The sequence below is a fragment of the Mastomys coucha genome, unplaced genomic scaffold (genome assembly GCF_008632895.1).
Source record: "Mastomys coucha isolate ucsf_1 unplaced genomic scaffold, UCSF_Mcou_1 pScaffold5, whole genome shotgun sequence".
Classification (NCBI taxonomy): domain Eukaryota; kingdom Metazoa; phylum Chordata; class Mammalia; order Rodentia; family Muridae; genus Mastomys; species Mastomys coucha.
Window position 1 is genome coordinate 80,653,501 of NW_022196911.1, and position 13,633 is coordinate 80,667,133.

At 44.7% G+C, this 13,633-nt stretch overlaps 3 protein-coding genes and 1 long non-coding RNA gene across 26 annotated transcripts in view; 2 read left to right on the forward strand and 2 right to left on the reverse strand.

The window, feature by feature from the left end:
• Ggnbp2 (gametogenetin binding protein 2) overlaps positions 1-486 on the reverse strand; it is a 36,954-nt gene extending 36,468 nt beyond the window's left edge. For 4 of the 13 annotated variants that reach the window (XM_031351084.1, XM_031351082.1, XM_031351079.1 and 1 more), the window contains exon 1: positions 312-486. The gene's annotated coding sequence lies outside the window, so the exon portion shown is untranslated. Of the gene's footprint in view, positions 1-34; positions 54-281 lie in introns of those variants that run through there. The other 9 variants (XM_031351074.1, XM_031351073.1, XM_031351072.1 and 6 more) reach the window with 4 other exon arrangements.
• Positions 481-1,900, forward strand: LOC116076952. The gene is made up of 2 exons (XR_004113144.1): positions 481-1,198; positions 1,769-1,900. It is a non-coding gene; the product is annotated as an uncharacterized LOC116076952 (long non-coding RNA).
• A 5,189-nt stretch (positions 1,901-7,089) lies between these two features.
• Positions 7,090-12,169, reverse strand: Pigw (phosphatidylinositol glycan anchor biosynthesis class W). 4 transcript variants are annotated; one of them, XM_031351033.1, is made up of 2 exons: positions 12,058-12,169; positions 7,090-9,896 (listed from the first exon to the last, which is right to left on the reverse strand). In XM_031351033.1, the coding sequence occupies exon 2, from the start codon at positions 9,883-9,885 to the stop codon at positions 8,374-8,376; it is 1,512 nt and encodes a 503-aa protein (XP_031206893.1). In that variant the 5' UTR covers positions 9,886-9,896; positions 12,058-12,169; the 3' UTR covers positions 7,090-8,373. The 4 variants fall into 4 exon arrangements, with proteins under 4 accessions (XP_031206893.1, XP_031206891.1, XP_031206894.1 ...); XM_031351031.1 differs by lacking the exon at positions 12,058-12,169 and adding an exon at positions 11,574-12,037; XM_031351034.1 differs by lacking the exon at positions 12,058-12,169 and adding an exon at positions 11,908-12,015.
• The window catches only part of Myo19 (myosin XIX), a 32,837-nt gene continuing 31,143 nt past the window's right edge, over positions 11,940-13,633 (forward strand). For 5 of the 8 annotated variants that reach the window (XR_004113133.1, XR_004113134.1, XM_031351027.1 and 2 more), the window contains exon 1: positions 12,211-12,346. The gene's annotated coding sequence lies outside the window, so the exon portion shown is untranslated. The other 3 variants (XM_031351023.1, XM_031351025.1, XM_031351024.1) reach the window with 3 other exon arrangements.

The window sequence follows — 13,633 nt, forward strand, 5'->3', positions numbered from 1 at the left end:
TCCAGTCAGGGTCCAAAGGAGAGGCGGAAAGGACCTGCTGGCCCCGGGACATCCCCGCCCGGCTCGGGAGTCCGGGTTCCGGGAGCCCATCCCCGCCTCGGCTCCACGGCCCATGCCCGCACCCCGCCGCTGACCCCTTCTCCTGGGTCGGGGAGCCCCGCCCAGGGTGGCCCCTAGGCTGCAGTTGCCCGGCGCCACCCCGCCCCTGGGAGGGGTCGACCCCGCCTCGCCTCTGCTCTGCAGAGTTCGGGGTGGGGGGCGAGCTCGGACCCGGTCCTCACCCGGGTCGGAGAAGGGTTCTCGGTTCTGACCTTCACGGGCTTGGCGGACGCCTCCCTGACCCCCACCTCTGCTCCCCGTTACCGGCTGACGAGGCCTGCGTCGGGGCCGGCCTGGGCGGGAGCGCGGCTGCGAATGCCGTTTCCTCTCCAGGCTCAGTCAGCCGCTCGCGCCGCGGGGAGTGTGGGAGGGAGGGCGGGGGACGTGGGGAGGGTGGGGCCGGGAGGGGGGCCGCGAACTCCGGGCGGGGCCTGCCTCTTCTCGCGAGACCGCGGGCCGCCTCGCTCGGGTCCCGGCTTTCGAAATCGCCGGGTAGGGGTAGGGGTGGGGGAAACTCCCGGTGCGGTCGCGCTCCGCTAGCCTGCGTGGCACCCCCGGGTGGACGGACATGAGCGTGAGATAGGGCCGGTGGGGAGGCCGAGCCGGGGTGGCCTGGGTCCCTGCCCGCTCGCTGGAGACCGGAGGGGCGACAAGCCCACCCGGGGTGGACCAGAGAAGACTTGGGTGAGCGGTGGAGACGCCGGGGCGGCCGAGGTCTGTGAGAGCCGGGCCTGCGGACACCTTTGGCCTGGTCCTCCAGGTTTGACACGTGCGGACTTCCACCGCTGGGAGACTGGAGGAGAGGGCTCTGCTACCCTGACTGACCCAGAGCCGGCCGCCTTAATGGGGACTGCGTCAAAATCTCCTGACAGGATGGAAAATACGTGCAGAATCTGTTAACAGTAGACAGAAAACTGAACTGTAGTCTGTGTGGAAGTTCTGACCAAAGGAACTTCTTTGAGTTTAATATTAACTTGAGGGACTCCCTTGGTCAAAGTACTGACGGTGGCCAACGGCCCTTCGGCCTGACCTTCTTCCGAGAGCCATGGTTCCACTGCACTCTGACCACTGCCACGTTCTCAGGTCCTAGTCTAAGGAGGTAAATTATAAAGCCAAAAAGATGGGAAATGTTTCTTCTTGATGGTTTTAATGATAAATCCATTTGCTGCTTGTACAACTACCTGATCTTAAGGACAGATGGAATAGTTTCTGGTAAAATATGATAAAGCTGTTATTACTGACCTTTAAAAGTATTCTGATCACATGAAGTCTTTCAAGTCACAACCAAAAAAAAAAAATCCATAGTGCATCCTTAGCCATGTTGACTTATGAGATTATGTGGTCATTGTTAGAGTAAGTGACATAACAAACCGGAAGAACCATTGTGTGTTCCCAAAGGTGTGATTATCCAGTAAATATGTCTTTGGGCCATACTAAAAGCAGAACAGTGTCATCCTTAACTTAAATCCAGTTTTTCATGCACCTCTGACAGGTTAGAATACATAGTAAAAAATACGGACGTTTTTAGAGAATCTTGTGTTTTATGTCTACAACTACTACAATCTATGTACCTACTTTGATTATTTGAATTTTAGGTTACACTTGGTAACAAATATTGAGCTAATACGTATATAGCTACTAACTTTAATTTTCACTATTAAATACACAGCAGGTACTAGGAAAGAATCAAGCTATGAAGAAAATGGCAGTTGACAAGCTAGAATACCTCCTGCTTTCACTATAATGGCTGTATTTGATATGGTAGTAAAATTGGTGGCAAAATATTATTTAAATTAGTATATCTGAAAATCTGTAAGTTGGATTTTTCTTTTCTTGATCTGACAGTATATATTTTATCAATTAAAAATAGAAACACTGGCCAGGCAGTGGTGGTCCACGCCTTTAATCCCAGCACTTGGGAGGCAGAGGCAGGCCTGAGTTCCAGGCCAGCCTGGTCTATAGAGTGAGTTCAGGACAGGCAAGGCTACACAGAGAAAGCCTGTCTCGAAAAACCAAAAAATAAAAAAATAAAAACACTGGCTAGAGAGATGACTCTTCTTCCAGAGGTCCTGAGTTCAATTCCCAGCAATCACATGGTGGCTCACAACCATCTGTAATAGGTTCTGATGTCCTCTTCTAATGTGTCTGAAGACAGCTACAGTGTACTCATATAAATAAATCTTTAAAAAAATAAAAAAGAGCCGGGCAGAGGTGGCGCAAGCCTTTAATCCCAGCACTTGGGAGGCAGAGGCAGGCAGATTTCTGAGTTCAAGGCCAGCCTGGTCTACAGAGTGAGTTCCAGGACAGCCAGGGCTATACAAAGAAACCCTGTCACCAAAAAACAAAAAACAAAAACAAAAAAGAAACACAAGCCCAGTATGGTAGCACATACCTGTAATCCCAGCACTTGGAGAGGCCAAGGCAGGGAGTTTCCCATAAATTTAAGACCAGATTAGATTGCACAAACCCTTTCTCAAAATAGGAATTAAGTAGACATATTAGGTATTCTTTTTAATAAACATAAATTAAAATGTAAGCTCATTAAAGGCAAGGATTATGTCTCATCTGTTTGTATTCCTGGCACCTATACCTGATAATACATTAGAGCTCAGTAAATCAATTGTGATCTTTCTCTTCTGAAAAACAATCAAATCGAGAGAGTTTTGCCTACTAATTCTGATTTTATGACTTCATTAGCTTTTCTTTAGGACATTAGGAATTGGAAGAGGGGGAAAACAGTGTACACTTTGTCCTTTTAACACCTGTAGTTATCAAAGATAAACTTAGTGAGACTAGGAAAGTATGGAGGGCTGAAGATATACTAGTAGAACATTTGGTCTAGCAGGCTCAGAGCCCAAGGTTCAGTATCCAGTACCACAAAAATAAGTAAGTAAATATCATAATATTAAATAAGTGCCAGATATGGTGTATACCCAACACTCCAGAGGCAGAGGCAGGTAGATCTCAGTGAGTTCCAAGCCAGCCTGTCCTGTATAGTGACACCCCATCTCAAAAAAAAAAAAAAAAAAAAAAAAAAGCAGCTATTAACAAAAAGCAACACACCAAATGAGACCTGCATTCAGTCACAAGATAACTACTTTCTCTAAATGAGTGTACTAGTTAAGCCACTCTGCCTTCTGGCTGCTCCAACAGATAAACTGTGAGGTACTAATACAGTGTGACACAGCAGAAAAATCAATCATCTTTCCTAGTCATGTCAAATTTACATACTGTAATCTTATTGGTTAAATTTCAAGTATTTTTAATTGAAAATAAAATCTGATGTAACTGTAGTCAGCAAATACAAAGTTATTTGTACTAATTACTAATTAACACTTTTGTTAGTTATTTGTACAAAATACTAATTAACACTAAATTAGTCATCAAGTTTAAGGCTAAATTAGCCACCCCATTAAGAAATTGAAGTAAACAAAATACATTTAATAATTAGTATATTTACGTTAAAAAATATATTTTGAGCCTGGCAGTGGTGGAGCAGGCCTTTAATCCCAGCACTTGGGAGGCAGAGATAGGCAGATTTCTGAGTTTGAGGCCAGCCTGGTCTACAGAGTTAGTACCAGGACAGCCAGGGCTACACAGAGAAACTCTGTCTCAAGAAAACAAAAAAAAAAAGAAAAAAAGAAAAGAAAAAACAAACAAAAATTATAAAATTATAAAATGCCACTGAAGAGTCTTTCTAATTTCCTGGATCAAAATATGCTAAGCACACTCGTCTACTCCAGTCACATCCAAAATATCGAGGATAAAATCTTGATAAAGGATAAGAGGCAATAAGACTTCAAAAGGAGATCTGTGCCTCCTGGATTTCAGACAGTCGCTGGTATCCCCTAACTCAGACGTGTTCCAGATCAGTCTTTCCAATCATCAACACGGCCTCATAATTAGGCATAAAGGTACCCCAAGAAATGATTTGTAAATGGTTAAGATTGGGCATTGTCTCCTGGCCGACACAAGGTTTCCAACTATCCTGGTTTAATGTTTTACATACTAGAGAGTAATTGAAGAGTTTCTCTCACTCTAAGACATTAGCTGAAAGTGTTAGGTCGGGATTCCCCTCTGCCTGCCTGCCGCAAGAACCAGAGAATTAGCATAAGAATACCTCAACAGGGAGGGCTCCACCCCTCTTCCTCCTGCTTCACACCTAGCTACCAGACCCTGCGGACCTTGGTGTGGGGGGGTCACTTGCCTACGTGACTTCAGTCTAGCACTAGGACTGGGGGAAGGACTTAGACTCACATGCAAGACTAGCACTAGAACTTAGATGGGCTAGGACTCAGATTCATGTATCTCTCGCAGTCCCCGGGCCCAGAGTACTTGGGCCCGGGGGATGCAGCACCAGTTCAGAGGAGATAGCTGCTGCTTTAGACCCAGTATGTTTCAGATAGCCTCAGATGTACCTCAACTGTTGAGCTGCCAGATTTACCATCTCTCTTTTACAATGACTGTAAAAGTCTGATGCCATTTCTAAGAAATACATTTAGATCTTATACTTCATATGTCGTCTCTGCCATCATTTCTTCGCCTACGCCTTGTCGACCTGACTAGGACCCCCGTTTCTCCCGCGGTTGAGGGAGGCCCAGATAGGCCGGCCCGCGGCAAAAATACATAATTGTTTAAATGATAGTTCTTCCAAATGAATCTACAGATTCAATATAATTCCTATTAAGTCAATATATATATATATATACATACATATATATATTGCATATATATATTGTTTTGTTTTCGGAGAGTTGGAGAGATGGCTCAGCAGTTAAGAGCACTGACTGCTCTTCCAGAGATCCTGAGTTCAATTCCCAGCAACCACATGGTGGCTCACAACCACCTGTAATGAGATCTGAGGCCCACTTCTGGTGCATCTGAAAACAGCTACACTGTACTCACATAAAATAAATCTTTTAAAAAAAATACATTTTGAGAGTTAGGGGTAAGGCTCAGTACAATGCTTTCCCAGCACACTTGAAGTTCTGATTCACAGGACCACAAAACATATAATCTATAATATAAAGACAACTAGTTTAAAATAGCAAACCTGTATCAGGAGGCTCTACCTGCTCTACACATATAATTTAGATTGCTAATAAACACCAAATTAAACACCCTGACGAGCTATTTCTAATGTATACTTGGTATCAGAAAAGCAACTTTTCGGTTTTTTGAGACAGGGTTTCTCTGTGTAGCCCTGGCTGTCCTGGAACTCACTCTGTAGACCAGGCAGGCTGGCCGAGAACTCAGAAATCCGCCTGCCTCTGCCTCCCATGTGCCGAAATTAAAGGCGTGAGCCACCACTGCCCGGCACAACTTTTCATTCTTATCCACACCCCTACCCCTCCACACACACATCTAGCCTGGCCTAAAACTCACTATGGAGATGAGAGTAGCCTTTAACTCCAAATCCTCCTTCCTCCATCTTCCAAATCTTAGGACTACAGGTTTGTGTCAGGACTGTATTCACCTGCATTAAAAGATATACATTGGCCAAGCGTGGTGACATCCACCATTAATTCCAGCACTTGGGAGTAGAAGGATCTCTATGAGTTTGAAGCCAGCCTAGACTATGTAGCTCCAGACTAGCATAGGCCACTCTAACTCAAGAAAAAAAAAAAGATCAGAATGTGAAACTAAAGATCTTGTGATTTTTAAATCTTTAGACTTAACAGCTGGTTCAAAGATCTGCTTAAAGTTTTTAAATTATTCCATTTCTCAGTAACTATTAAGCCTTAATGTAACCAGCTCTATTAGACTTATTACTTTAATCTTTCTCACTGATTTGCTTGATTCTCTTTCCCATGGTTGAGGCCACCTAATCTAATCCCTTCCTATTTCTCCAGCTTATAGGCCACACTTCTTTATGAGTTACCTAGATTCCCTCCCAACTTACTTTTGCTGACAGGTTCACTACACATTGACTGTTCTCTGCCATCTACCCTTCTACTCATTCCTCAGATACATGGATCATTATCCATCAGCCTCAAAAATGCCCATCTATGGAGAAAACTTGTTTCTCTCTAGATTGGTTCTGTTTCTGATCTGTAACAATCCATAGGTGCTTTATTTTTCCTATGACTTAATACTTATATTAGTTTAATATGTTTCCCCTCATTAGACTGCAAGCTCCAATATACTAAAAATTTGTTTTTATCTTTTTATTTTGAGACAGGCTCTATGTAGCCCAGGCTAGCCCTGAGCTCTAGCAGGAGCTAGACAGGTTGCAAACCTGTGCTTTATTACTTTATCCCTAGCACAGAGTAGGCAAAAAGGAATCCGTCTTAAAACTTGTAAGCTGGATGCCGGGCGGTAGTGGCACACGCCTTTAATCCCAGCACTTGGGAGGCAGAGGCAGGCAGATTTCTGAGTTCGAGGCCAGCCTGGTCTACAGAGTAAGTTCCAGGACAGCCAGAGATACACAGAGAAACCCTGTCTCGAAAAAACAAACAAACAAAAAAAAACAATAAAACAAACAAAAAAAAAAAAACTTGTACAGCTGGGCTGAGGGAACACACTTAAAATCCTAGCACTTGAGAAACTGAAGCTGGATAATCATAAATTCCAGACCGATTTTGGCTTCAGGGAGAGTTTAAAATTAGTATGGACTACATAATAAGACCATGTATCAAAAGTCTGTCTTTGAGTAAAAAGTAGAATGTGTCAGGTACCTGAAAAATCTTGTTTTAATTATTATATATATAAACTACATCATCCAACTCAATCATTGATTGTATTTAACTGTTTGCTGGCTTGAAATGTATCTGGTTTGGGGCTAGAGAGATGGCTCAGTGGTTAAGAGCACTGACTGCTCTTTTGAAGGACCTGAGTTCCTTCAAACTCAGCAACCACATGGTGGCTCACAACCATCCGTAATGAGATCTGACTCCCTCTCCTAGAGTGTCTTAAGAGAGCTATGGCGTACTTACATATAATAAAATAAAATCTTTAAAAAAAAAAAAAAGAAAGAAAGAAATGTATCTGGTTTTAAACACTTGCTTCTTATTCCTATACTTTATTAAAAGACAAAGTTCATATAAAAGTATTGAAGGAACAGGAGAGATGGCTCAATCAGCTAAGAGCACTTGTTGCTCTTGAAGAGAACTCAGGACCAGTAATTACATGGTTGTTTACAAAAAATGCTCAACTAACCTTTTCAGACACCAAGCATGCTTCTGATGCCCATATATATACAAAGACAAAACACACATAAATAAAAAAATGAATAAATCTAATACAAAAAAAATTTTTTAAGATGAATTGAAAAATCCTCAATTTGTTGGGCATGGTAGAAAATGCTTTTGATCCCAGCACTCAGGAGACAAAGGACAGCAGATCTCTGAGTTTGAAGCCAACCTGGAGTTCCAGGTCAAAAAAATATCTAGTGAGATTCCCAACTAAAAAAGAAAAGAAAGGAACTGAAAGAACATGCGCAATTAAGAGCACTTACTTGCTGATATTCCAGAGGACCCAGGTTCAATTCTTAGCACCCATATGGCAGCTCACAATCATTTGTAATTCCAATCTCAGGGTACCTAGCCCCCCTCTTCTCTTCTGATTTCTGTAGGCATTGCACATGTGATGCACAGAAATACATACAGACAAAATATGCATACACATAAAAATTTTAAATTCATATCTTAATGTAAACACATATACCACAAACACTAAATCACATAATTACATATTCATATAAGCAATCATAAATACAGTACCATATGATATATAGGAAGTAAAAATTACCTTCCATCCTCCAGTGTCAAAACTATCAGCAAGTGGGTGTGGTGGCTCATGCCTGAAGTCCCAGCATTGAGCCTGTGGCAGGAGTACAACTATGGGCTCCAGGCAAAACAAAATCTATGAACAAGGTCTTTAAAAGATTGGTGTTTTCTAAGTTCCAATAAGTAACAAGACTTTTTTACTTCTTTTTTTTTTCCTGAGAGTCTCTGTACATAGCCTTAGGTGTCCTGAAAGTCAACATGCAGACCAGGCTGGCTTCCAAATCGGAGAGATCTGTCTGCCTCTTCCTCCCATGTTCTGGGATTAAAGCTTTGTGCCACTTCTGTTGGCTTATTTTATATAATGTTGATATGTATTAAACATCCAAGAGTCTTCCTTAAAAAAAGGTAAAGTTTAATTTCTGTCATAGGGGACTGAAAGTTCATAATAAAGTATGGTTAAGACTTGACTGCTAAGAATACATTTCCTCCCCTCTTACTCTTCTCCATTAAAATAATGCTGTTCAAATACATATTTCTTACCCACTCATCACCAAAACTTTGTGGTTTTACCTTGTAAATCAAGTACATATACAACTAAACAGTTGGTAAACATATAAATACTGAGCACAACTAAGGTCCATAAGGTACCACTGTGTAATGTATCCACCGTCAGGTTAATCAGACCAGTTGTTACATTTGACAGTAAGAAAAAAGACAGCTGGTTTCTGTTAAGAGCTGTGATCAAACAAAAACTAGGTTTTTTTTTTTCAGCTTCCAGGATTAGAGATTCAGAATGTTTTTTATTTGTAGTAGGAGACTGTGTAAGTTTCCAAGAACATGGAACTAGAGCCCCTTTAATTAGAAATTTGGCAAAACTCAAAACTATACCACTCAGTAACAGACAACTAAGAAGCATCAGGCTGGAGGCAACCACCCACAGACAAAAGGCTAAATTGGCCATTCTTCGAGATACTGCTTCTATGTTTACTTGTACTATATGAAGAGAAATGAAGAAGCCAACAGCTCCTGAGAAAACCCAACAAGTAGCTTTTATCCAGTCCCTGACATGTGCTCTTCTCTTAAGCACATACAATCCTGTTTGTACACCAGCCATGTGTATTGTCACATACCCCAAAGTGGAAATTATTCCTTCTCGGTTAGCATTTAATAAGCCAACTCTTGTGCCCCTGCCATCAGTGCCATACAAAATTATCCTCTTGAGTGGAGTGAAGTCAAGGGCTAGCTGGTACACCACAGTGATGCTGACAGCCACAATCCACGACTTATTTAAAGGGAAAATAATCAAAAGCAGTGATGTTATTATTTTCACAACTATGATAGTAAAGAAAAAATTCCAGTGAACTCCATACTCAGTTGAATGTTCCTGGTAGCCAATGGATTTTATAATGACTAATCGCCCCATTCCTAAGAAGATTAATGGCCAGACAGAATACAGAGATTTTTTAACATAATTAAGTCTAAACCCTTCTATAGATTTCCTTCTAACCTCTGGACAAACCATAGCAGCCCCAAAAATAAAGCCACCTACTCCAAAATCCATTGCTCCTGTCCCATAAAGTTCAGTTTTGGCAAATCTTCTAGGGAAAAGTGGGAAATCCACGGCCAAAATGGCAATAGCAGTAAATACACTGTTAATGACCCGGTAACAGGTGATGGCTGGATTGTACTCTGACTCTAGGCTGATTTTCAAGAAGTCTGCAAAGACTTTCTGAACAGGTACTTTGGCATAGCAAGTCCTCCGGTGGTATATCTGATACAGCAGCCATGCCCCACAGACAATCACAGTGAGATTCTCAAGGAAGATAAAGGAAGATAATACAGTCAGAGTGATCACTAGGGGGACTATCAAGACAACAAAGTCCATGAGGAATCGTGTGCTCCAGGTGTGTGAGAAAGAGCTTAAGTGCTGTGAGAGAATGATCAGAAGGCCTCTACACAGGATACAGAACGCAGGAAAGCACAGGCCCTGGGTCACTTCCAGCACACTGGTCCCACTGAGGTTACTGACAAAAGCTTCCTTCAGTTGCTTTTGAGACATTTTTTTCCTTCCTGTGAAAACAAGAACAAAAGAATGGATTTGAGGGACACAACATTGTTGTAAAGTCCATAAATACCTACGTACCTAACTTAAATTTGCATAACTTTTTAGCCGGGCAGTGGTGGCCTTTAATCCCAGCACTTGGGAGCCCACACCTGTCTGTAATATAGTTCCATGGGATCAGACACCTTCATACAGACACACATGTGGGTGGAACAGAACTTCAAGCCCTACTGGTTTCAATTCAGGGGCAGAACTGTTCTTACCCTCCTAGCACTTAAGATTATAGGAAGAAGTCAACATTGACACATCAAGAGATAATATGAAATTTCTAGTATAGAGTTTTATCTTCAATATAAGTCGAATTCAAAACAAAACTTGCTTAGCTCCCAGACAACCTTGTCTTTTTTTTTTTTTTCTCCTTGAGACAGTTTCTTTGTGTAGTAGCTCTGGCTGGCCTGGAACTTGTTTTGTAGACCAGGCTGGCCTCAAATTCAGGCCTTTGCCTAGAGAGTGTTGTGATTAAAAGGATCCCTGCCCAGTTCTTTTTTGGTTTTTTGAGACAGAGTTTCTCTGTGTAGCCCTGGCTGTCCTGGAACTCACTCCTTAGAGCAGGCTGGCCTTGAACTCAGAAATCTGCCTGCCTCTGCCTCCCAAGTGCTGGGATTAAAGGCATTCGCCGCCACTGCGACACTGTGTTCTTTTTGTTTGTTTTGACAGTATCTCACTACGTATCCTGAAACAATATATAGATTAGTCTAGCCTTGAACTCAAGGGAAATCCACCTGCCCTTCCCCATCCCCTGAAATACCTAAAGGCATATGTTACCACGTGATGTAGCCACACCTGGTCTTAAAACTTAGTAAAAAAAATTAGGATATGAATCCAAAATGCATCACAGTCAAGATTTTCTATTTACCAGCATAATTCATACTCATTCTTTCTCTCCAAATACAATTATACATGAAAAAATTACAATGTGATCTTAAAAAAAATTTCAGGAGCTGGAGAGATGTCTCTGAGGTTAAGAGCGCTGGCTGCCCTTCCAGAGGTCCTGAGTTCAGTTCCCAGCAACCACATGGTGGCTTATAACCATCTATAATGAGATCTGGTGCCTTCTTCTGGCATGCAGGCAGAACACTATATACATAATAAATACGTCTAAAAAAACGTGGGGTGCTGGGCAGTGGCGACAAATGCCTTTAATTCCAGTACTTGGGAGGTAGAGGCAAGTGGATTTCTGAGTTCGAGGCCAGCCTGGTCTACAGCATGAGTTCCAGGACAGCCAGGGCTACACAGAGAAACCCTGTCTCGAAAAAAAAAACAAGAACAAAAACAAAACAAAACAAAAAATATGTGGGGCTGGGAGGAACTTCAGGAGGGTTGAGAGAAGTTGTAAATGTGTTGTAATAAAGTTAGGGCCCTTTGGTTTCCAACACTGGGTACATAAAGAAGAATGCACGAGCCCCGGGTTGCTCTTTTCCCTCTTTTACACACAGCCAGTTTCAGATTAAGGAGCAGGTGGAAGGAATGGATGCACCGTGCATAACAGCACTAGTGGCTTCTTTTTATGCGACCTGACACCTGTCACACTTTAAATGTCTGAAAAGTTGCACCCTGAGAGAACACATCCTACGGTCAGAGGTGAATAACGTCCCTGAAGGGCAGACCCTACATCAGCACCTCACCGTAAGTGGCCCTGCCAAAAAAGGCCTTTCAGCCTTTTTCCTGACAGATGTCGCCACAACCACGCCCTGCCCCTCCGACGGAGGGTCTTCGGAGTGGACGGAGCAGATTCCCACCGCACCTGCGGGTACCCGCCGCTTCCGCCTCGCCGGCAGCGCTTCCGGCCGTTGCGGCGCAGCCTGTTCTTCCGGGACGGCAGATTCCGCGCGCCCCCGCCGGGGATGGTGACAATCCCCACCCCGCCGACTCCCCACGCCCTTCAGTGTCTAGGGCTGGGTTGGTCCGGATCCTCGGCAGACCTAGCCGTGCCGCGGGTCCGGGGAAGCGGCGTCTCACCTCCGACCCAGAGCGAGGCGGGTCAGGCAGAGGGTCCCGGGAGCCCGCGTCAGCCTCGGCCACGGCGAGCTGCAGCAGATCAGCGCAAGGGCTCTCGGGAACCGCGCCTTCCCACCCAGAACTCGGGAGGCCACGCCACACCTTACCCACCTCTCGGGCAGCCCGCTATCCGGAGCCTGCGGCCCGGGACCCGCCACGTGCGTCCCGCGCCGCGTGTGCGCGCCCCGCCCCGGGGGAGGAGCCGGCGGGCTCCGGGCAGTTTAGCTGCCGCTGCTACGCTCTGTCGGCGGCCGGGAGGTCCTGGCTTTCTTTCCTGACTGCTGCCGCTCTCTCTGCTCTCCTCCTTCCACGGGCTCTTCCCGACGCCTCATCCTGCCCACCCGCCCTTCCAATCGGCCTGAGCAGGGACTACACGCTGGTCGCCCGGGTCGTGGGACCGGTGAGTGCCACCCCTCACCACCTAAGGGGGTAGGGAGATCGGAGTGTCTCTCAGAGTTAAAACAGAAGGAGGAGTCTCACTTTCAACATTTCTCTTTTTTCCCTCTTATGACCTAGGAGGTAGCACACACTGCTCGTGGCTTTTGCCCAGGACAAGGACCTTCACGGTCACTTTTAATCTTGCCAGCAGGGGGCTACAGGGGGTGTTTCTGGCTGACGGAGGCCGGACGTCTGTCTCTTTCCTTGTCCTACCCAGGGACGGCGGGAGAGTCATAAAGAAACTGCGCCCTTGACTAGGGGTCATATCCACCTTCCCAGAAAGGACGCATTCCCTCAGTACCAGGTGCTTCCGGAGTGGTATCCCTGCCCTGGGCACCTTGGGCACGCAGCCAGTGCTGGATCCCTCCAGGAATCTGGAGCAAAGCAGGCTGAGTTCCCCCAGGATCCTTGCCCAGCTCTTTTCCTTATAGCCCCTCCTGCTGTACTTCTTACAAAAAGAAATCTGAAGCAGAGGCGGTTGGCATTCTGGTTACCACTTGCCTTGACTTGGTACTTCACACAGTCATTTCTCTCCTCTGCCTACTACGGTCACACCCTTTCCAGAAATTCTTGGTGGTAACCACGAGAGGAGGGAGCAGGAGAACTGGAGAAAACTACTCTGATCTGACTTGACTTCAACCAGGAGCAGACGCTGCAAAGTAATAACCAGCATTTACTAAGCTCTCCTGCAGGTACTCGCCTGTACGAGCCATAATTTTACGCTTTGTGGTATGGTATTATACCATTGGCAGTTGTATAAAAGTGAGGCTTGCGAGCTCCTGTAATATATTCTAAGAGGGTTGTGAGCTTTGGAGTCTAACTTATGCTCTGTTGTGGTCTCCTGATTGGCCTCCCTCTCATGATAAGCTTCTAGCTGAGTCTCCAGAGAACCTTGATGGGATACAGTGGACACAGTGATACTGTCTAGCACAGGCCCGATTCCCTTTTCTTCTGGAATTTTCCCTCTCCTTGTTTCAGGGACATCCCTGGTCCTGCTTCTTTAAAGCAGAACACTCGGTGTGTTCACAGCCTCAAAAAGTTCATCTATTATAGATGTCCCTCATCCTCCCCTCAGTGCTAGGTAGGGATGGAGCCCGGGACACTCCAAGTCTGACTGAAGCTCACCATTTTTCAGATATTGTCCTCATACAGGTACTCTCCAATAGATTCCTCTTTCCTGGTCTCACATTGTTTGAGACAAGGTCTTACTTACATTGTAGCCCAGATAGGCCTCAAACTCTGAGATCCT